General features: G+C 40.0%; 1 protein-coding gene across 3 annotated transcripts in view; it reads left to right on the forward strand.

Moving 5' to 3' along the window:
• The window catches only part of plxna4 (plexin A4), a 243,690-nt gene that overhangs the window by 183,956 nt on the left and 38,053 nt on the right, over positions 1-21,681 (forward strand). For all 3 annotated transcript variants that reach the window (XM_085138403.1, XM_085138402.1, XM_085138400.1), the window contains exons 10-21: positions 2,515-2,715; positions 3,563-3,659; positions 5,661-5,848; positions 9,011-9,162; positions 11,162-11,279; positions 12,269-12,405; positions 13,197-13,364; positions 13,652-13,745; positions 15,734-15,967; positions 16,404-16,550; positions 17,079-17,313; positions 17,932-18,074. In XM_085138403.1, coding sequence (XP_084994529.1) covers positions 2,515-2,715; positions 3,563-3,659; positions 5,661-5,848; positions 9,011-9,162; positions 11,162-11,279; positions 12,269-12,405; positions 13,197-13,364; positions 13,652-13,745; positions 15,734-15,967; positions 16,404-16,550; positions 17,079-17,313; positions 17,932-18,074 — 1,914 coding nt within the window. The remainder of the gene's footprint in view (positions 1-2,514; positions 2,716-3,562; positions 3,660-5,660; positions 5,849-9,010; positions 9,163-11,161; positions 11,280-12,268; positions 12,406-13,196; positions 13,365-13,651; positions 13,746-15,733; positions 15,968-16,403; positions 16,551-17,078; positions 17,314-17,931; positions 18,075-21,681) is intronic.

The following is a 21,681-nucleotide window of genomic DNA, read 5'->3' on the forward strand; positions in this document are numbered from 1 at the left end:
ATGCATGTGCAAAAAAAAAAAGGGAATTTCGCTCATCTCAAACACCACGGTGCAATTTAACTGCGCTTGCATGCATGCATCTACTTCCTGTGATGTTTGCGTGTGTGAAATCCTGTCTCCCCGTCATCATATGCGGCTATCAGTGTTCATCTGTGTCTTGAAAATTCAGCATAAGTCCCTGTGTTAAGTCATACTCGGGTGCTTTCCATGCCTTCATTTCCACAAACCAGATCAAATTCATTGTCCCCCATTGTTCAAGTGTATTAACTAGAAGAGACATGATTAAAAATGGATTGCATCTCTCTTTGCTCTCCCACTCATTTTCATTCACCAAATATGACCCTTCGTTCTTAGGAAAATGAGATTTGGAAGAGCAAACACGCATGCACCGCAACTTCCTTCCTCTCCTTCACCGCTGAACTCGCTCACCCTGTGTGTCATTTATCTATAATGACTTTGTGAATAGTGTCACAGAGCGTTCCCCTCTCTCACCACGCAGCTATCCAGTCAGTCACTCACTTAGCCTAACCCAATCAAGTGGCTTTTAATGAACTTCAAACAAGTGTTATCACCCGGTTCAACGTGCGCTATGCTTCACTCCCCCCAGCTCCATCCGCGTGGGGGCTCACCTTATCTGCTCTCCCTTTTTTTACCGTCTTTCCTTCTCCTTCTTTGACATGCTAAAGCCCGTCCTGTCACATACACTTAACGGTGTTTTTTTTCCCCCATTGCTGTGTTCTTTTGTTGTTCTTCTCCTTCATTTGACCAATTTTGCCATCTCTTTCTCTCTATTTTAACTACCCTTCAGAGAAAATAGTACTTAGGGAAGCGCTGTTCTTCATTTTCTCTCTTTATCCTGCTTTACCACCTATTTTACCTTTAACTTCTGGTTGTCAGTCACTTTTCTGTTCTCCTGATAATGCTTTTTGTTTCAGTTATCCTCTGTGGTCTTTGCCTTTCCTTTTCTGTCCTTCCCTTTCCCTCTCCTCACCTGTTCTCCTTTTCTCCTCTTCATCCTTCAGGCGAGTCATAGGTGCTCTATATTTAACCCGCTAGTCACACCTGAATTGATTGGCTGTTAATTTTAGACCTCCAATTGCTAAGTGACTTTTACCTCTGTCTTGGTCTTCCCCTTTCTCTGTTATTTTTTCTCACCTAACATGGGCACAAGTATCACAGAAAAAAAAATCACAAATTTGCCACAAGGGGTTGTATGCCACAAGCATACAACACTCTCATACAGCAGACCCTAGATTTTGAAAAGGAAATGCACAAATTCAAACTCAGAGCTCATGGTCTATCAGAATAAGTACCTTTTTTGTTATATCATTAATGCTCCTCTCCTGTGGGTAATGACATTAGAGTACCTATTGACCTTCACTCGTTGAATGTGAGCAGGCCACGGGCCTGTAGGAAACACAGCTGACCTCTACTCAACAGAAAATCGAACAAATAAAAGCACTAAACACTGAAAATATACTGAAGTGTCATTAAATTAAACTAATGTTTGTGAAGTACTGTTAGGTGGTATGCTATCTAGTGAGATAAATGACAAGTGTGAATGTCTCTGTGAATTTGCAGCACATTGTGTGTTAGTCAGATTTTAGGCAATGCCCTGATGCAAGCAGCAACTTTCCTTACTGCCTTATTAAAAAAATGAAACCGATTTAAATTGTTTTCTTTTTATTCACATCATGAAAAACAGCATAGGTATGAACTTTTTTGCAAAAAAACAGTCCTATAAGCAAGACTGGGCTTGCCTTGCAGGAGATCAGTGCTGCATTTGACCCCAATGATGGGAAAGAGTGACACATCTTACTGGGAATATCAAGAGAACCAAAAGAACAAAAAAAACGACTTTGACTCCAAAACCTTTACAAAAAGTTACATTAAAAAGCATTTTTACAAAAAACTATTTCGGTCTCTGTGGGTAGCTAGCCTCTGCATTTACACTTTTCATCCAGATACGGGAGTTGAGGGATTTTGATTGGCAGGTGTCTCAACACAGCCAGCTATAACTCGTTGGTGTTTGCTAATTGAAGTTGATGGACCTGTCCACTGTGTTTGTGGTCTCGGTTCCTTTTTGAAGAATGTTTAATGGGATAATTTGACAAAAGAGATATCCTTCTCTTTCAGTTTTGCTGACAGATATTTTAGGATTTTACTGGTTATTAATTAGCAGGCGTGTTTGTCTTACTTGTGAATCCATGTTTTTAAAAGGCTTGCATTCATCTTTCATATGGTCTGTGGATTAAATGAAGTGCAAGTCACTTTTAGACATTAATAATGCCAGTCTCTTTAAACTTGGGCATTTTGCTTACACTGCAGAAATCAACTGCACCTCTAACAACAGTGAAGTGGAGAATGCATTTGAATCAAAATATACAAAAGGCTTACTTAAGGAAAAGCTCAACAGCGACACTGTTGGATCTCTTTGAGTAATGATGTTTTATTTGCAATTTGGCATTAGACCCACTGACCACCTTTCTTGTTTCTCTGCTGCTTTGCCTCCAGGGGTGTCCCCAGTTGCTGCCTGCAGAAAGGATACTGGTGCCTGTCAATGTGGTGAAGCCCATCACCCTACGGGCTAAAAACCTTCCTCAGCCACAGTCTGGACAGAGGGGTTACGAGTGTTTGCTCACCATCCAAGGAAACGAGCACCGGGTTCCTGCCCTGCGCTTCAACAGCTCCTCGGTGCAGTGTCAAAACACATCGGTGAGAAGAGTCTGTCTGTGGGTGTCTGTGTGTTTTCAGTGTCGCAGCTTGTGTGACATATCATCCTTGACCACCACCCACCTACACCTATCTTTGTACAGATGGCCCATGTCTGCGAACTTTTTCTATAAAAGTTAGATTACTTATAAAAGATGCTTTTGCAATCTCTCTCCTTCACACACAGCCACATGCACACACTGATTCCAGCTGAGGGATTTTTGGTCTTCCAGCTAGACAGGTGGTAGATGAGATAAGTGCCTAACTTTGTCTCTAGCTGCAATGATTCTCCATTCACTGACTGAATAATGCATTGACAGGAACGAAGGATGAGCATGAAAAAGGCTTTATGCTGGTCTTGATGCTAATTGTCTGTTGATACAATAACATCCCATCTTCCTGTCTATCTTCATCACTCGAAGTGTGTATGTCAGTAAAGATGACTGTGGGATTTGTGCACATAATCACTGCACATTCCAAATATTGTACTTTGATTGAGCTGTGAAGGAGGGAAACTGTAATTTAGCAGAAAATGATGATTCCTGCACCAACCCTCTATTCTGCTAGTGTTACAGAACCAAATGAAAAATAATCTCTCAATGCTCGCTGGTGTGTATAGTGTGCGTTTGTGAGTTTAAAGCATGTGTGTTTGAGTTTGTGTGTGTATTTTCAGTGTGCGCGCGTGTGCACATGCGTACAGCAACCTGTTGAGGATGGAGTTTTGCATCTTCAAAGAAGTATTTTGATACCACAGGCTTTTTCAAACTTAGAGAGAAACAGTGAAGACTTTGCATCTCTCATTCGCTTTTCCCATGTCTCTTCCTTCCCTCTCTGGTTGCTATGGTGATAGTATTTCTATGATGGGATGGAGATGAGCAGTCTTCCCGTGGAGCTGACCGTCATCTGGAACGGAGATTTCAGCATCGACAACCCCGCCCACAACAAAGGTAAGCATGCACAGATGCATGAGCATCTGTTTAGGCACAGGCACACACATGTGCATACATGCACATCCACACACTGACACACGCACACGCATATCAGCTCTTTCCACATTTCTCATAGCATCATAGAAGAACATATTGAGTTCACAGTCTCTTACAAACTCACTTAAACACACATGTGCATGCACACATAGACACACTCCAAAGCTGCTGCTTCCCCATTGTTGCCCTTGGAGCCCATCTCCATGGCAACAGGCGGGTGGTGTGCTGAGGTGCAGCATCCATTCCCTGATGTTGCCATGTAGTGGTTAACTTTACCACATCCTCTCATACGCTTTCGTTTTGTCTCCCCGTCTGCCTGTCCAGCACATCACTGTTGTCTTTTTGTCTTTTTTCAAACTCTCTAAATTCAGTTTTCTCACTGCCGTTCAAACATAATGTCCTCCAATTCTGCTGTTTCTATTATTTTGACACCTCTCTATGAGTCTGGCAATCTTTCAGCCTCCGTCTCCACTGCCTCTCTCCTTTATTTTATTCATTCAGTAAAGCGCACTGACATAAATTTCACTTCAGCCAGGACCACTATAGGCATAAAAAGAGAGTATTTCTAGCTGTAGTCATTTTTATTTTGTGGTATGGCTCTGTTCTCTGTCCCAGAAATTGGAAGAGCAAATGCAAAAACACCTTTGCATCACATACAAAACAAATGAGAAAACATCGATGACAAAAAATGTGGCATTAAGTTAGAAACAGCATGAGAGATGCTGTGAGGCATGTTGCAAAGTGGCTTGCAGATGGTCAGTAACCGTGGGTGGGTTAAAGCAGCTTAAAAATCACCAACTAGATGTTTAAATTGGTATCAGGTGAAGCCATCAGCTGGTGTGAAGCACTGAGCTCAGCTGTTTTACTATGACTGTAACTGAACTTGCTTTTAGGGCCTGTCTGACATAACACTAACCACTAAGCCCTAGTAAAGAAATTACATTTATTATTTCTTTCTCTATATGTAGAGAACAGGGGAGTACATTACATATCTCTATTATATTTCTACCTTTCTTAGTTTTCTTTTATGTCCAACCTTTCATCCTTTCATGGTATATCAGCACTGGGTTTTTAAGAATTCAGGATTCAGCTGCTGAGCTTGATTCAGTTTGGCCACTGACAATCCACCACTTTAAGTGATTCATGCTAGGGTAGAAAAACAGCAGCATGCTGGGGGTTATACTACTCTGACAGGAAAACAGCTTATTTTAACCAAAGGCAGTGGAGTCAGGCATAAGAAGCATGTTGTTAAAATGTGTATTATATGCCAAAATGACACTGTGCTGTAAGGCAAAGTTTGTAGAGTGTTTGTGTGTGTTTCTGGTTGTGTGCATGAGTGTCTGAGTCAAATGTGCTCTACAAAACATATCCTTAAGCATAACTGCAGAATCAAAGAAGCAACAGAAGTTAGAGATGCTTGAACTAGAGACTCCTCCACTACTCTCTTCCTTCCTTTGTTTGCTTGTGAAGGAAGAGGCCTATAGGGCTTTTTTTAAAAATTGAGTTATTTTTTGATGGGCAGATCACATACAAAATTAATGGCAATTAAAAATAAAATGGTTGCTCTGTTGCCATGGAGATGATATGTTAAATGTGCGGTGGGTGAGGAGTGGCAGGAGGCAGTAGTGTAGGAAACTCAGAGGCAGGGTGGGATGCCTAGGGAGTGTGTAGAGATGATCATGGACCGATAATGAGACAAAGATGTCAACAAATGTCTATCATAATATTCAGTTTATTTATTATTTTTTTTGCATTGTTCAAACAGCTTTATGTAGATGTTGAGTGATTTGGGTAAACTATAAAACAGTTTCTTTTGTGTTTTGAAGTCTTTTGTTACTTTATTTGATTTTTTTCCCAGAATAAATTTAGCTGCATTTGGAGTCATCATTTGTAAAAAGCTTGTCCACTTTTCTCCCTTCTTTCTCCTGTCTATCTTTGTCTTATCTCCTCCCGCCTGCGCAGTCCACCTATACAAATGCGACGCCCAACGTGGAAGCTGTGGTCTGTGTCTGAAAGCGGACCCTTTGTTTGGGTGCGTCTGGTGCAAAGGAGAGAACCGCTGCACCCTCAAGCAACACTGCGCCAATGAGAACACGTGGCTAGAGCACAACGGCATCAACAGCAAGTGCACCCACCCTCGGATCACCAAGGTGAGACGTATGCATCAGCGTCCACATATGTTCACACAGTTCACACGTTAGCACATATACGGACCAATCAATCCAGCTATTACTGTAAAAACTTTTTGCCTGAAAGGCCATACATACACACCTTAATTATAGTGCGCTCGTGGGAACATGGTCATACTCATCACCTCACTGACGGTGTGGCAGTCGATCATCTCAACATAATAGCAGAGGCTGTGAGTCATTATCAGCTATTCAGTCTGACACCATTTGTGAAGAAGGATATGTTTTACACCTTTTTGTAGTGCAGCAACACATCACAGGAAAAAAAAAAGACATACGAGAACTACAATTACAGCAGTCGTGTAATTTAGCATTTTAGATGTCTTTTCTTCAAACCGTAGGGGGACAGTAGTTATTTTTTGCCAACGTTAACTCCTCTCATACTTGAAATGTCAATGTACAAACACATATACAGATCTAGAGAGACAAATCATCCTCACTCTTGTTAGTTATCAATCAGCTGCACAGATGTTCAGGTGAATCCCTGCTTAACCCAGCGCCATGTGGGGTAAATAGACTTGACCTGTGCAAGACACATAAAAAGGGTGAAAGCAGCAGTGATAAGGGTCAGCAAGATGAAGGATAATAGGACATAAAGGAAAGATTGATGGAAAGCTGCCAGATGAAGGAAGAGGAGGGTGGATTTGGGGGAAGGGGGAGAGGCAGTGATGGATGGCTAGGCTGAGCCAGAAAAGAGTCACATGAGGCTGAATGACTGAAAAGAGTCCCCCCCTTTTACCCGGGTCCACTTTTCCAGTGATGGATATAAAGGTCCACTCTGCATCCTTTTCCTGGGAGGAGAGTTGAGGGCAGATGATGACTGCCTGTGGATGAAACATAGAACAGATAAAAACGACAAAGAGGGGAATCCCTTTTGTTGTCCTGGAGATTGATACGGACAGAGAGTGGGAAGAGGGGTGCGGAAATGGAATCTGACCCTCTATCATCCTGGATGTAGCGGCATTCAAGTAACTGCCTGATCACAAGGAATCTGGCTGCTCGCTCATGAGATGTTAACCTGATGGGTTACGACAGAATTGTCTAATTTCCCCCGAGTTGCTTCTAAATAAAGGAGCGAGACAGATAGAGGGAAACAAACATGGGGGAGTCATAAGAAGAAGAATAAAGGAACTTATTGTAATTACTCGACCCTCACAGATAACCCAGAGTACTGTGATTATTTTTATTCATTCAAAATCAACTCTTAAGAAGAGTGATGTCATGATGGTAACATTTTGTCCCCCCCCCCCTTACACTTATTTAAAGAGTCTGGATCAGTCATTTGCACTCTGTCATTCCACTTCTCTAATGTTTGTCTTCTCCCGGAGCAGTGGATTTATTCTTGGAGATGAGCCTGTATTTCTCCTTACATCCCCGAGGCTGCAGCAGGACATATTGCAGCCTTCTCACGTCCCCCATAAAAACTGTCAGTGGGTGAGGAGTGAGGACTTTCCCAAGACAACTCAGGCCCTAATGCATTCTAATACGCTTCATTATAATGACATCTCCCATCAACAATGAGAGGGTGAGACTCGCATAGAAAGATGAAAAGTGAAAAGGAGTAAGAGAGAGAGAGGGAGAAGTGATTAAGTGTTTGCCTCTACCCAACCATCAATTATCTTGTCAAAGTCACAAATCTAATCAACGCCTCATTGCGTCTCTCCTCTTCGCTCTCCCTTCTCTCTCTCTTGGTTTCTTTTGCTTCTTCCTTCTCAGCTTCCCTCAAAGTCCTTCTCCCGCTCCATATTTGTTAATAAATTGAGAGCCACGAGGCATTGTGTGCAATCTTTTTAATTGCATGTATTGTAGCCCTGTTCCCAGAAGGCTCTGTTTTTTCATTAAGATATCAGCAGGGAACCTTATTAATCAGCGACGCCGAAGCATACGATAACGATATCTCCCATATGACAGTCGCAGGACTTGTGTTGTGCATGACCTGGCTTGAGATTGCCTGAGTTATTTGACTGGTGAGTTCAGTACTCAAATAGTCAAATTAAATGCTTTTGACGTGCTTGCGGTAGCAACATATGGAAAGTCACGCTATAGGATCCGACCGCTTTAAGCTATGAGATAAAGGCAAACACACTCACACAGCACTCTACCTGTGAACACCACAGGGGTTCACGCTGCCAACTTTTACACTGCGCAGAGAAATGACAGTCACCATTAAAGCTGGGCTCCTGCCTGCAGCATGAAGCCTAGAGGACTTTTATTTGGCAGAGACAGATAGACACAGACTATTCTGTGTCCATCTCTCACATCCATCCATCTGGACGGGCCTGATGATCTGTACTCACACGTACACTGACTGGCCAAAAAGTAATTGTGTGAGTAAAGTGTTGATGGATGTTGGAACCACATCATCAACAATGAGAGATGTTACTGATAAATCTAAGGACATTGTGATTACTGCAAAGATGTCACCCGATGCCAAGATATAAGTTAATCTTATGAAATACTTCACAGTAGATTTCAGTGTACACCAGATAGAGAAATGACAGTTGTTGACCCCGAGTCTTGACCCTTTACCAATCACTGCATCTGTCCCGTTCCCCAAGCTACAGACTGCTACCTAATGTGTGAACTTGAGCACTTATCCCCAAGGACCTTGTGAAAACCAGCCATAAACTAAAGAGTCCTACTAACAGTTAACTACCATTTGAAACACCCTTGTGATATTATTTTATTGCACAACCACAAATTTATAACATGAATATTTTTGTGCCATATTCTGGTCCATTCAGATTTCACATTGTTTCACATGCCTATTTGTTCATTTGAGATAAGCCTCAAATACAGTTTTCATTTAAAATAATGACCTCTAAACCTAATTACACCGATTTGGATAAAGAATGGACGGGGTTGTCCAGTTAATGGAAAGCTAATGGAAACATGTGAGAGATTTATTATGTTAATTCATTAAACTATCTATGAATTATGGATTAACTTACTACTTAACAAAACTAACTAAATTATATATATTGTCTCATTGCTGTTATCATGCACATTACCTTGGAGAATTAGCTTTCCACCACTTTCTATTTTTACGTTGTCAGGAAAATAATTGTGTTGAGTAAAAAAAAAACTAAACTAAATAATGTTCATAATCATCATTTCCAACAGATCACCCCTCTGCGAGGCCCCAGGGAAGGTGGCACACTTGTGACTATCCACGGTGAGAACCTGGGACTGGACTTTAGGGAGATTCAGGGTAATGTGAAGGTGGCTGAAGTGGATTGCACTCCAATACGTGAGGGCTACATCCCTGCTGAACAGTAAGTCACATGTTGATCACAGTAAATCACATAATGAGCAATTAAAAAAGGTGACATGACTAAGCATTAAATAACATATCATCAAATGGTCATTATCAGCTTAAAAACATTCATTCAGAGCTGCAATGCCAAACCTTTGACCTTGTGGTAATGAGTGTAATCACACAAACCCCTCTAATGGTGTCCATGGTTGTCCTCACTATTGCTAGCTTCCCTATTTTAGGCTGTAATCCTTCTCTGAATGAATGAAATAGATCAAAAATGTATCCAATGTTCTTGAGGTTCTAATACAAAAGGTTCCCCCTAATTTCCATAGACTATTCCATTGAGTGTGATTGTTTGTCTCAGTTCTGGCACACCAATCAATAGAGGTTGAAGTAACACAGAGATAGGTTACAGCTCTTCACACTATGAAAACCGTATCCACTGGAGGGACCCCACAATACTCAAGATAGGTCTGAAAAGTTCAATTTAATTCAATTTCAATTGAACTGACACTCAGTTTTTGAAAATGTCACACCATGCTTTAGCTACTGTTGTTAGCTAAGGCATTTGTAGCCTACAACCAAGCTTCTTTCAGCTGCTCCCTTATTTACAAGGGGATGGCACCGTGGCTGGATGCACATATTTGATTTGGCACAGATATTTATACCAGATGCCCTTCCTGGCACAATCCTCCCAGGGATTTGTGTCTATTCCCAGGCTCGAACGGGAAACCCTTTATTTATTAGGTGAGTGCGTAAACCTCGACATTATGGAATAGTCTAAAACCAGCCTTTGTACATTTGACTCTTATCAGTGACAAAATGCGTGCTGGACATACTGGCATAAAAGATATCAGGATGATATGTTTTTTCCAGCAGATTGAATTAAGAACTTGCAGAACAAAGTTAGAACTTAGTGGAGAGGCATTAATTCCTTTTCCTGAGTGGGATTTAATTGCACTGTCTTTACCACTACTACAGGAATGTCGCTAGAGACATTGTATTTAAAACTCTGTCATGTTGCAGAATACAGAGAGACTGGTGTGGCACAGATGTTCTCAGTCAGCACTGTGTGAACTCCCTTGGCAAAGGCTTGAATGTAACGAATGTTAATTCAAATGGAAAAATCCTGCTCCGCATTTTCAAGCCCAACCGACAGCAGCAGCCTGTTGATACTACGTACTAAATATTGAAGCGTATTATATAGATTCTGTGTGAGCACAGTCACAGACCTTTGCTGTTATGAGATTTAAACTGAAAGAACTTTGACCACAGCTGAACACTTCATGTCCTGAAGGGCAAAACACTTCCCTAAGCACACAAACAGCATTTAGTTCAATTTGCTAGCAACTTGACAGATCCTTAACAATTCAATGTAGCGTGGTCTTGGTGGTTGCATAAGAGATATGATCTCAAAGTTGGCATAATCTTCTGACTAGCAGAATGTATATGAATGTAAACTAATTTAAAGTCAGAGCAGTGCACTTATACAGTAGAGGCAATGCTATGGGTGACAGAGCACAGTTCTTCCCTCAGTAGCACACACAACTCCAATAATCTTTTTTTTTAAATTTAGGAGGTTACATTTAGTTGACATACGAGTTTAATCCAGCGCTTTGGCTCCTTTCAGGTGCGGTCTGTAAAATTATTAAAACTAGTTTAAAGTTGGCTTATCAACAGACCCTGTGCTTCTTCTGCTGAGAAAGAAAGTTGTGTGCCAGCACTTTCTAAGCAAATGCTGACCCAGCAGAAGAGGTAGCTGCATTTGAGGTCATATGTAAAAGGATGGAGACTTTTTGCTTTCTCTCCTACAAGTTGGCAGTGCGGGGGAGGTGAAGCTGTTGGCAAATAAGGCATCATTTTATCAAGCTTTAAGACAGGTCTAGCTATAAATCTATTAAATAACCTGCTTTGCATTTCCCAGCGAGGCCAACTGGTATAGTACAAGTAACTGCGCAATTACACATGCTTTGTTTTGTTACATATTCTACAATTGTGCCAATGTTTGTTTCCAGGATTGTGTGCGAGATGGGTAGAGCTGAGATGAGCCAGTATACTGGGAACGTGCAGGTCTGTGTCGGGCAGTGCACATCTGAATTTATGGCAAAATCCTCCAAGTACTACTACTTTGTGGTGAGTGTTAACTTCTGTTGTTTTTGTGTAATTGTATGTGTAGTTTTGCAGACTTTAAAAAAAAATAGCAGTTTGATGGTTAAAAATTGAAACGTGTGCTTCTATTAGCAGAAAGGCAACTATACTGCATGTGTCACCCTCGGCATGTTAGCACGTTGCTTGTAGCTGATCAGTCTTCTCACCTACTGTGTTAAGTAGGTGAGAACATGTATGTACATGTTGTTTTTTTGGCTGTGTTCCAACATGGTGTGGTTCTCACTGAGAGTCTGCTTCTCAGCTTTTCTGTGATGCATGTATCAGTCGTGAGACATGACTGACAGTTACTAATGAGAAGGAAATGAAGAAAAAACATGAACGTTGATAAAAAAAAACGAAGTGAATAACAAATAACAATTGAACATTACAGATGAAAACACACATTACACCTTTTTTAACATTCACTCTGGGTATAATTATTCTCACACTTTCGCTTTCTGAAATAAATTAGCAGTTGTTAATGTTATGTACGTATTTTATTCTGTGTTATCATTTTTACTGCTATCCATTAATGGGTGCTGGCTGGGTTTATTTCTCAATGGGCTCCCTGCACAGGATTATAGGATGTTAGGTCTAGATGTCGCACTACACAGCAGGCTAAGGATGAGATTATAAGAACACGAAATGGACTGAAGGAGGATTTACTTTATGCCCTACTTCCCCTGAACTGCATCTGCTGCTACTGTTACTTTAATTTGCAAAAGTTTTTCATGAGAGAACACGTTAAGTGGAATCAGTGGGTGCAGGTTAAAGTACAGCACTGTGGAAAAGTCTTGAACTATCCCTACTTTCTTTCTATTTTGAGCGAGACTTTCTTGTATGTATTTTTTACCTGGTCATTTTCAGGGGAATGTATTTCTTTGTTTGCCAAACTGCTTATGAATCAGCTATAAGTGACTTTCTTACCAACAGGCTGTTACAATAACATTTATTTATTTTTTTTTTTTTACCAGATTCCAAGGATTATCAGTCTTACGCCAAGCCGTGGGCCAGTCTCTGGGGGAACTGTCGTCAACATTACTGGCAGCCACTTTGATGCTGGGAGCAATGTGTCAGTCATGTTCAAGGACCAGCCGTGCACTTATCAGAGGTTAGTTGGAACAAGCCAGCGCTGACCCCGTCAGTCACACTTTAACAGTCAATTAAACGGTCAGGTAAAGCTACCCTTTCACACTACAGGTACAAAACCTTTCTGACATCGCAACAATATCTTACTTTTACACATAAAATGAAATATCACGATGCCCAAGGAGGAACTTTACTACATTATGATTAATCAAGGGATTGAGTACACCCATTGCTGAAAAAGAGAAAGTTTTGCAGCTGGACCCCGCACAAATGTCAAATTCAATTAAAACAACTGCATAAAGACAAATGAAAATGAATGCTAAAGTACTTCAAATTGCCTTTGTGCTCAACCCTGTCACAGTAGCAGGCTGAAGGTCTACGTTTAACCATCTACACAGCTGCAGAAATATATTAAATACCTTGGGAGCAGAAATAGCGCCGACTAGAGGTTTTCCAATTTTGAGATTCAAATTTCTACTCAGTGATGATAAATATTGCACCATAAATGATTGGACAAATACAGCATCATTGCAATGTACCATTTGACACTGATAAATGCTCAGTTCCCAGTTCAGTCAATACATTATGGATCAATGTCTATTTAACCAACCGTTCAAATGTCTTAACTATTACATCGCTTTTAGTGTTGGAATAATTTAGTAGTCTGCTTAAAAAAGGATATTGACTAGAGAGATGGATTTTGGGTTTCTTTACATTTAAATACCACTGTACTGATTCCTACTTTTGTCTGTTGACGTGTACCACTAACATATCAGTACATGTAACTAATGTTTCATCCTGTCATTGTTTTAGGAGGGGTGGCCTATGGCTTACTTGCCGAACCCATGCATCCCTACATGGCATTGGAAATGTGTCTGTGTCTGTGAGCATAGATAGGGCCCACCTTCAGAAAGACCTCCAGTTTGAATATGTGGAAGATCCCACCATCACCAAGATAGAGCCTGAGTGGAGCATCTTCAGGTATACATTTTTGTCTGTTTACTTTGACTCGTTACTCACTGCAGAGAGATATCAACAGAATATTATGCGTCCTGTGGATGGAAATATCTCAGCAGCACAGGTTATTGTCAGATCCTTGTCAGGAGGAAATGAAAAGGTTTAATCATCTACTGCAACATAATACAAAATTTACAGCGTACAAATTTTGCTTTGGGTGCGTAAACTAAGCAATGAATAAATAATTCAAATCACCATTTGTCAAAGCAATCTGAGCTGTCTTTTCTTTTTCCCCTCTTTTTCTCTTTCAGTGGATATACTCCGATCACAGTGACAGGAACTAATCTGGACATCATTCAGACACCACTCATCAGAGCCAAATACAATGGTCATGAGACACTCAATGTAAGTGAATGTAGATGCAGCGTGGGTGATAAAACAATCACCTCGTGGTTAATTGTGTTATTAAAAACACAATTAGCCAAGATAGAGCCTGCGTGGAGCATCTTCAGGTATACATTTTTGTGTTGCAATGCATTCCATTGTTCACAGTTAGGTCTATAATTTTGCAACTTGTTGCTATGTCTTTGATCTCTTGAAATCTGCTTAATTTGTCATGGAATAATGAAATGACAGCCCACACCACTTTGTCCACTTCCTTTGTAGTCTAAAAATAGGTGCACATGTAATTCCTAAAGAGTTAGTGGTAAAGTGTTGTTACAGCCCTTGATTCAAATTTGAAAGTCTGTACTTTAGTCAATTCTGTTTGATTTAAATATCCGCTGTGTTGGTGCACAGAGGCAAAACCACAAAAAAAATCAATACTTGTTGACCTATTTTGATGCAATTTTATTTTACTTTCACTAATGTGGCCCAGGAACAAAAGAAAGTGGCTAATTTAAATGAACACGGCGAGCTATATAGTCAGCCATAAAGTTTCATTTAGTCCAGAGCATCCCTAAATTCTTTATTTGTACGGCTAGGAAAAAAATTAAGTGACACTGCAGTGCAAAATCAGCAGGTTGCAACTGAATAGGGAATAATGTAATTCATCGCCACTGTGTAACAAATAGGAACTTTTGATATTGAATTAGAAACCACAGTGATTAGCCCCTTTACCCAGGCGAGGATAGGTAATGCCATGCTTGGGGCTCTGCGATCTCTTTGAAATAAAAGGAAGTAACAAAAGGCGGTAATGCTATCTTTCTTGGTCCGTTTAAGCAGGGCCCGACACCACGTTTAACATCTGTGCTCAGATGTGCCTCTTTTAGGCATTGTATCTCAAGTGTCTCAGCGTGTCACGATATAGTCTCAATCTGACACAGCTCAGATCTAAATGAAAAGGAGTTAAAAATGGACATCCAAAGCATTTGTCCGCAAAAAGAGTTTTTGTTACTTTTTCTTTCTTTCTTTCTTTTCCTCTATTACCTTCTTGTACCAGTGCATGATCCTTGTCAAAGATGTCCTTGCAGGATTTGTCAATTTGATATTCAAGGAGCCAATTAGGGTGACAGGCAATAGTTTGAATGACTGCATGGCAGAGGTTAGTGTGAAAATGTGAAATGTCTGAGAATGAAACAGAAACGTCTGCGGAGGCGACCTGTGCCCTGACAGACGGAGAGGAATGAAAACGTTAAGGGGATGTTGAAAGGTGTGCGTCGTATGACAATTGCGCGTCAGTCTGTCTTTGTTTTTAAAACTGGTTTTGACACCAAATGAGCAATTTAAATAACATCACATGTCAAATGAGAAACCTCAGCAAAGACGAGAATGGGGGGGGGGGGGGGGAACAGGAGTGGGACACAAAAAGATGTGAGGCGCTGTAATTGAGCAAAAAAGGGGTATCGAGAAAGATGACTGAGGGAATAAGAATTTGTCAAAGAGAGAAGAAAAGATCACAGAGAGGAATAACAGGATGGAATAAAGAAGTGATGAGAGGCTGGGGAGGGTTCTTTGTGGAGGGTAAAGAAGGGATGGTAAGACTTAGTTATCACTCCTGAATCTTCACACATCAAAGCGTGATTGCGGTGAGACTGCACAAGCTTTCTAACTGCACCTCATTTAGTGGCTTCCTTTGAGGAAAATACAACAGATTCTTCTTTGCACTTGGAAATGGAGGAGCTTCCAGTTTCTATTGTGTCTCCAGTGGGTTTAGTGAAATGCACAAGTGTGACATGAAAGGCTGACACTAATGACTTTTGACTGTATGGGTTGGCACATTAGCACTGCCAATAAAGCGAGTGAGCTAACTGGGAACACAGTCAGGTAGTTTGGGTATGATGCATGCTGAGATTCAACCACGAGAAATTTGTTAATAAGTAATCTATATTTTTGTATAAATGCAGTAATTTGCAGACGATAAATTCACTTATGTGCTTTTCTTTGTGAATTAGTTCTGCGACATACTAGGTCCTACAACTATGGTGTGCCAGGCTCCAGAGCTGCCCATCAGCCTAGCCAGACACCAAGAAGTACCTGAAAGACCTGAAGAGTTCGGCTTTAAATTGGATGACTTGCAGATCACACTCAATAACACCAACTTCATCTACTTCCCCAATCCGGAATTTGAACCGATTAGTCCATCCGGAGTCCTGGAGCTTAAACCTGGATCGCCCATTATACTGAAAGTAGGAAAATATCACTCACATGCATATACACTCAGATTTTCATTGTTATAATATTTTATTATCTTTTATTGCCTTTTGTCTGAATGTAAAGACCTTAAAATAAGATCTTTTGCCAGTAATGATTGTGTATATCTTAAAATTCATATAGTACACAGCTTAGAAATAATATCTGTATCTTGGGTTAGTCTGTGAAAACTAACCTGAGATCAGTACCATGTCTTAGGTTAAATATTATAGGTATAGAAAGCTCAGCTTGAACTGATTATTTGCATACCCAAGTAAAATAAATTGTAGAGCATTGCACATAACATATCTTTGCCCAGCTTTGCAGTACAAATATATAGATAAACATAAACATATATCATTTGACTCTTATTTCTCTAATCCTTCCACTTTGACACTGACAGCAATAACATCAATCATTATTCTTTTGAAGGGGCGGAATTTCCTTCCAGCGACCAATAGCGGAAATGGAAAGCTGAACTACACAGTTCTGATTGGAGAGAAGCCCTGCATTTTAACAGTGTCAGAGAACCAGCTCCTCTGCGAGTCCCCCAACCTGATTGGTCGACACAAGATCCTGGTGAGTGACACAGCACATGTCGCAACGTCAAGACATAGAGCAAGACAGACACACGACGGAGAGGCAGGCAGTGTTGGAGAAGGCTGACAGACCTAAAAATCGATTGAGAGTTTGACAGACAGACCAGCAGACATTCCTTGTGTTGCTTTCTATCCTTCCACTTGTCCACTCCCATTCAGATTATGGCTCTAATCCAATCAGCTGTGCGGTTAGTGCCCACAAGCAGACAAAAGACAAACAAATAAGCCTTCAATAAGAAGCATTAGAGCCCCAGAAAACTCAATGAAGATTCCATTTGTGGTTTTAAGAGAGACCACTTTGAACAAGGCATTTCCTGATGTTACCACCTGAACCCAGCATCATAGAAAAAAAATGGACACAACACTGTGAAAGAATTAGTTGATGTCCAAACAAACAGAAGTGTGTACACAAATCAATATGTCTGTCTGTGTGTCTGAGCTTGGACGTTGACTTAACCACATCAATGTGATAGCTATAATCTCCCTTTTTGTCTGTTACTGTCATAAGGCACGTGTGGGCGGCATCGAGAATTCACCAGGTTCGGTCCACATCACGTCCGACAGCCCCCTCAGCAGCACTGCAATCATTGGCATTGCTGCAGCCGGTGCCCTGCTCATCCTTGTCATCGTGGCAGTGCTCATTGCCTATAAACGCAAGTCTCGTGAGAGTGACCTCACCTTGAAAAGGCTGCAGATGCAGATGGACAACCTGGAGTCACGTGTGGCTCTAGAGTGCAAAGAGGGTAAGAGGTTCATGCTAGTGCAGATCAGCATATTCATTTTACACATTAGTTTCCAAGAACATCTAAGGAATTTTGGTTCATTAAATCTATTTACACGGTTTAATTAAATCTTTGTTAGCAATACTAGAAATTTCCTATTTAATCAATAGGTTATGAGAAAGCATTATATAGGAACAAGTCCATGTTTTTTTTCTTTTAAATGGTACCTAGTTTTCTATGGTACCTCCAATATCTATCCACTTCTAGATTGCTGTCTTTGTGCTAGAGGAATTTAAAACAAAATAGGAATGAGGTACCCTTCATCAGGTAATAACGAGGACAGAAATAAAACAAAATCAAGGAAAGGAAATGCCCTTCAAAATTATACAGGAAGCAACTGAGAAACAAAAGGTAAGCTCGTGCAGATGAACAGGAAGATAAAGATAGATAAACTGAAGGCAGGGTAGAGGCAAAACATCTAAGAAATAACATGTTTTACTGACAGACCATGTTAGATACTATTTTAGATATTATTTTATATGGTAAAATCTATATAATAATAGGTTATAGCCTAGCTAAGAGTTATGTAAGACTTATATGTATATATACTAATAAACAATTTTCTGTTTGGTTTATTAGCATTTGCAGAGCTGCAGACAGACATCCATGAATTGACCAGTGATCTAGATGGTGCAGGTATCCCCTTCTTGGACTACAGGACCTATACCATGAGAGTCCTCTTCCCAGGCATTGAGGAGCATCCTGTCCTGAGAGATCTGGAGGTATGATTCACCAATTTTTATTACAAAAGAAAATGCAACTATTTATTCTTTCTTTCTTTCTTTCTTTCTTTCTTTCTTTCTTTCTTTCTTTCTTTCTTTCTTTCTTTCTTTCTTTCTTTCTTTCTTTCTTTCTTTCTTTCTTTCTTTTTTTATAAAATAAATAGGCACTTTTAGTTTATGAAAACATTGCTACTCTTTCAAATTGACTTTCTATTAGGATTCTCTGTTTGTGATAAATTGTTGACACACAGACTCTATATAAGGCCCTGAGTCATCCAGGCCGGTTGGTGAACGCATGCAAGTACTTGTTGTTAAAGAAAAATTAATACTCCTCAACCAGTTGTGAATTGTTCCTGGCAGTCGCTGTGAAGTTGATTACTAAGCATCAGTCATTAAGACCTAAAGACCAATCACGCACTAGGTAAAAAAGGTGTTCCTCTACTTGTTAGCGAGTTGTCGTAGGAGGTTGAGTGTTGTTCCAAAAACAAGATTGAGATTGCTTTGGTCACTAGCAGATTGCCATGGTCTCCCATAGTTTGTTTGGAACTTGTCTGGAAACCCTTGCAAACTACTCACTAAGCAGCAGTGACTCTGTGAGAAGTGCAACACAAATCAGAAATGGAGGCCGTAAAGTGAAGTTTTCCACTAGCATGCCCAGGTCAAATATTTAGAGCACTTCAATTAAATAGAAAGCTGTGGTTTTCAATACATTCGGGAAAGAAGACAGCTGTAAATATAAGAACTTGTACCTACTTTCTCATCAATCAAGTGTGTAACTGTACGTGTCTAACTGTTTATCCGTCAAATAACAGATGCAAAACAATTAGCCTTATTTGAAATCAGAGCAAAATGAGCAAGCAAATTAACAATGTGGTAGGGCACAGTGGGTGAAATAGACGCCGATGTTGTTTGTGTCGCTGTCTGGTAAACAAAACCCCTTTGACGGCCGACAACAACACGCTTTTTCAAAAACAAACAAGGCAGCCCTCAATTCAGGAGTGTGATCTCATTAATAATTCTTAATGATACGAGAAGCTGTGCCGTTTTCTCTCCCCACCTTAAAGCAAATTAAAAGTCAATCACAGGCAGAAAAGCAAAAGAAAAAAAAATCAAGTCATTTATCCTTAGTTGGTGACATTGATAGACAGCCGTAATTGACTAGGTCGTCTTGTTCCATTAAGAGAATGATGGACTCCTATTTCACTGCCCTCAGGGTTAGCCTCTCTATCCTTGATGAGAATTTCCCAGTAATAAGCAATATTAATTATATTTTAATTGGCATAAATATTGAACTGTATAAGGAGCATAATGTGGAAAAGGAGCCTAATGAAAAAAGCAGCAAGCTCGTCTTGGGCTGCTGATGACTACTTAATTGTTATTGATGTATCAGATATCTCAGTATCAAGTTTTTGACTGTCTACTGTGGACAGAAGTAGCACAGGTGCTGGAAAGCTCGTCTAGCTTTACTTAAGCAGTTTTGTCAGTATTAAAATATTTGAAGACATGCCAGGTGCACCTTTAATGCTAGAAATGTAAGTAGAAAAATTAGTCAATCAAAAGCCAGCACATACAGGTACGCGGTTTTCCTTGCACGTCATGCAGTATGCAGCCTGTACGCACAGAAAACGATCTCATGCTCAACACATGCATACACCGACACACGACACATCTTGGCAAGCAGTGTGAAATTAGGCTTGCAATATAACAATAATTCCCAGCAGATTACAGCTACTTCCATGAAAGGTGGAAAGACAGAACATATGCTGGTTGACAGCTGCATTGGGTGCAGAGAGATGCCGTCTTACCGCGAGTGCTCTTGACAGATAAAAAGACATAATCTCCTTAGGTGCTATTTGTGTGGAATAAAATGGAGAAGAGAGGAATGTGTAGCAAGTTACTTGTTTAAACGGTGCAGGGATGATCTGGGCTCAGACAAGGGAAATTCACATCATTGCACTGCCTTTCAGCTTATACAGCAGCATCAAAATAATAAACATTCCCTAAAGAGGCTCAGTGTTTACTTGCCTTTATTCTCAATCTTCAGATGAAGTGCAACAAAGAGTGTAACATGTTGAACTTCTCATTTCCCCAGATTCATCCTTTTCCCTTATTCTTTTCCTCTGCTTTTTTCCATCTTTTATTCAATGGGATGAATCTATTACTTTTAAACGACACTTTTATGTAGGGAAATAGTGTATTTATTAATTTATAGTTTAATTTTGAATTTATAGTTTTTGTTATTACAAGTCTCGGTGCTTCTGATTAACATAAACACTTATAGTACGTGCAATTGCAAAGAAAGTGTTCTAAATAAATAAATATTTTGACAATTGTTTTTTTTACTGAAAGTTTTGTTCACAATTTTGATATTGACATCAACTAAATTCCAGGGAACAGAGGAAAAACTAAAATGAAAAGAGAAAAAAAACGTGGGTGCCAGTTGCAAATGTCCTGCATATACATGCATACATATACATTTAAGTACGGAAACGCATAGCCTATAAATGTTTTTCATACCTTTTCCTTGTGTATTTTCCACTTATCAAAAAAAAATATTTAAATCTAAACATTGCGAAACCTATTTCGAATATTTTCTTGTTAAAGCTTTCTTTGCGGCACTCAATAAAGTTTTTTGTCAAGTACAGGTCATTGCACACAATGCATTTAATAATGTTCCCAAGATATATAGTTTTAAAATTATGGAATACTTCAGGGGTTTGGAACTCCAGGCCTCCAGGGCCAGTGTCCTGCAGGTTTCCTCAACATGTCTTGAAGTTCTCCAGAGGTCTAGAAATTAACTAATCATTTGATTCAGGTGTGTTGACCAAAAGTGATATCTAAAACTTGCAGGACACCAACCCTTGAGACCTGGAGTTCCCACACCCCTGCGATACTTGATAGCCTATTACAAAGTTCATGTTCTTTCATATATGTTTTTTTATATATTTAGATGATGTTGTCGCAAGCATGGCTTTTTTAACCACATTAATTTTGTACCCTGAATGCTCAGTGAAGGTATTAATTACATTAAACAAAAGAATGATAGTTTGGTTTGAATTTTGTGGATATAGTATGACATCATCTGCAAAAAAGCTGATGATATGGTCTTTCCCTTTAATATTTATTCCTCTCATATGCTCACTTTGTCATATGGGCTGTGCCAAGGGTCCAGTATATAAACAAAAGAGAAGAGGCGATAGACAGCAACCTTGACGAGTAACTCTCTCAAAGTCTCAGTTTTTAATAAGTAAATAAGTATTGATATTCCCTGAATTCCTCTGTCATATCAAGCTTTTTTAATTCCGGTGTTTTCCATCCCATTCTGAATCACGTCTGTAGCATGGTCATGATCAAAGAAAACCTGTTTATCCTGATGCATAACTTTTTTTCTTCCATGCTTCCATTCAGCACTATGTCCTCCATTGTGTACTGAGGGAAGTTGGCCACAACTGATCACGAAGGTTTTTCTGGTTCAGAGAGTTGGAGCGAGAATTCAGCTCTCAACAAATGTTCCCAACAACTGCAGCAAAGAGTTTTCCTCAGGACACTCTTTTAGGGCAAAGATGGGAATAGATGAAACACATCTAATAAGAGGAGACTAATAAGA

Source organism: Neolamprologus multifasciatus, chromosome 17 (genome assembly GCF_963576455.1).
Source record: "Neolamprologus multifasciatus chromosome 17, fNeoMul1.2, whole genome shotgun sequence".
NCBI classification, from domain to species: Eukaryota; Metazoa; Chordata; class Actinopteri; order Cichliformes; family Cichlidae; genus Neolamprologus; species Neolamprologus multifasciatus.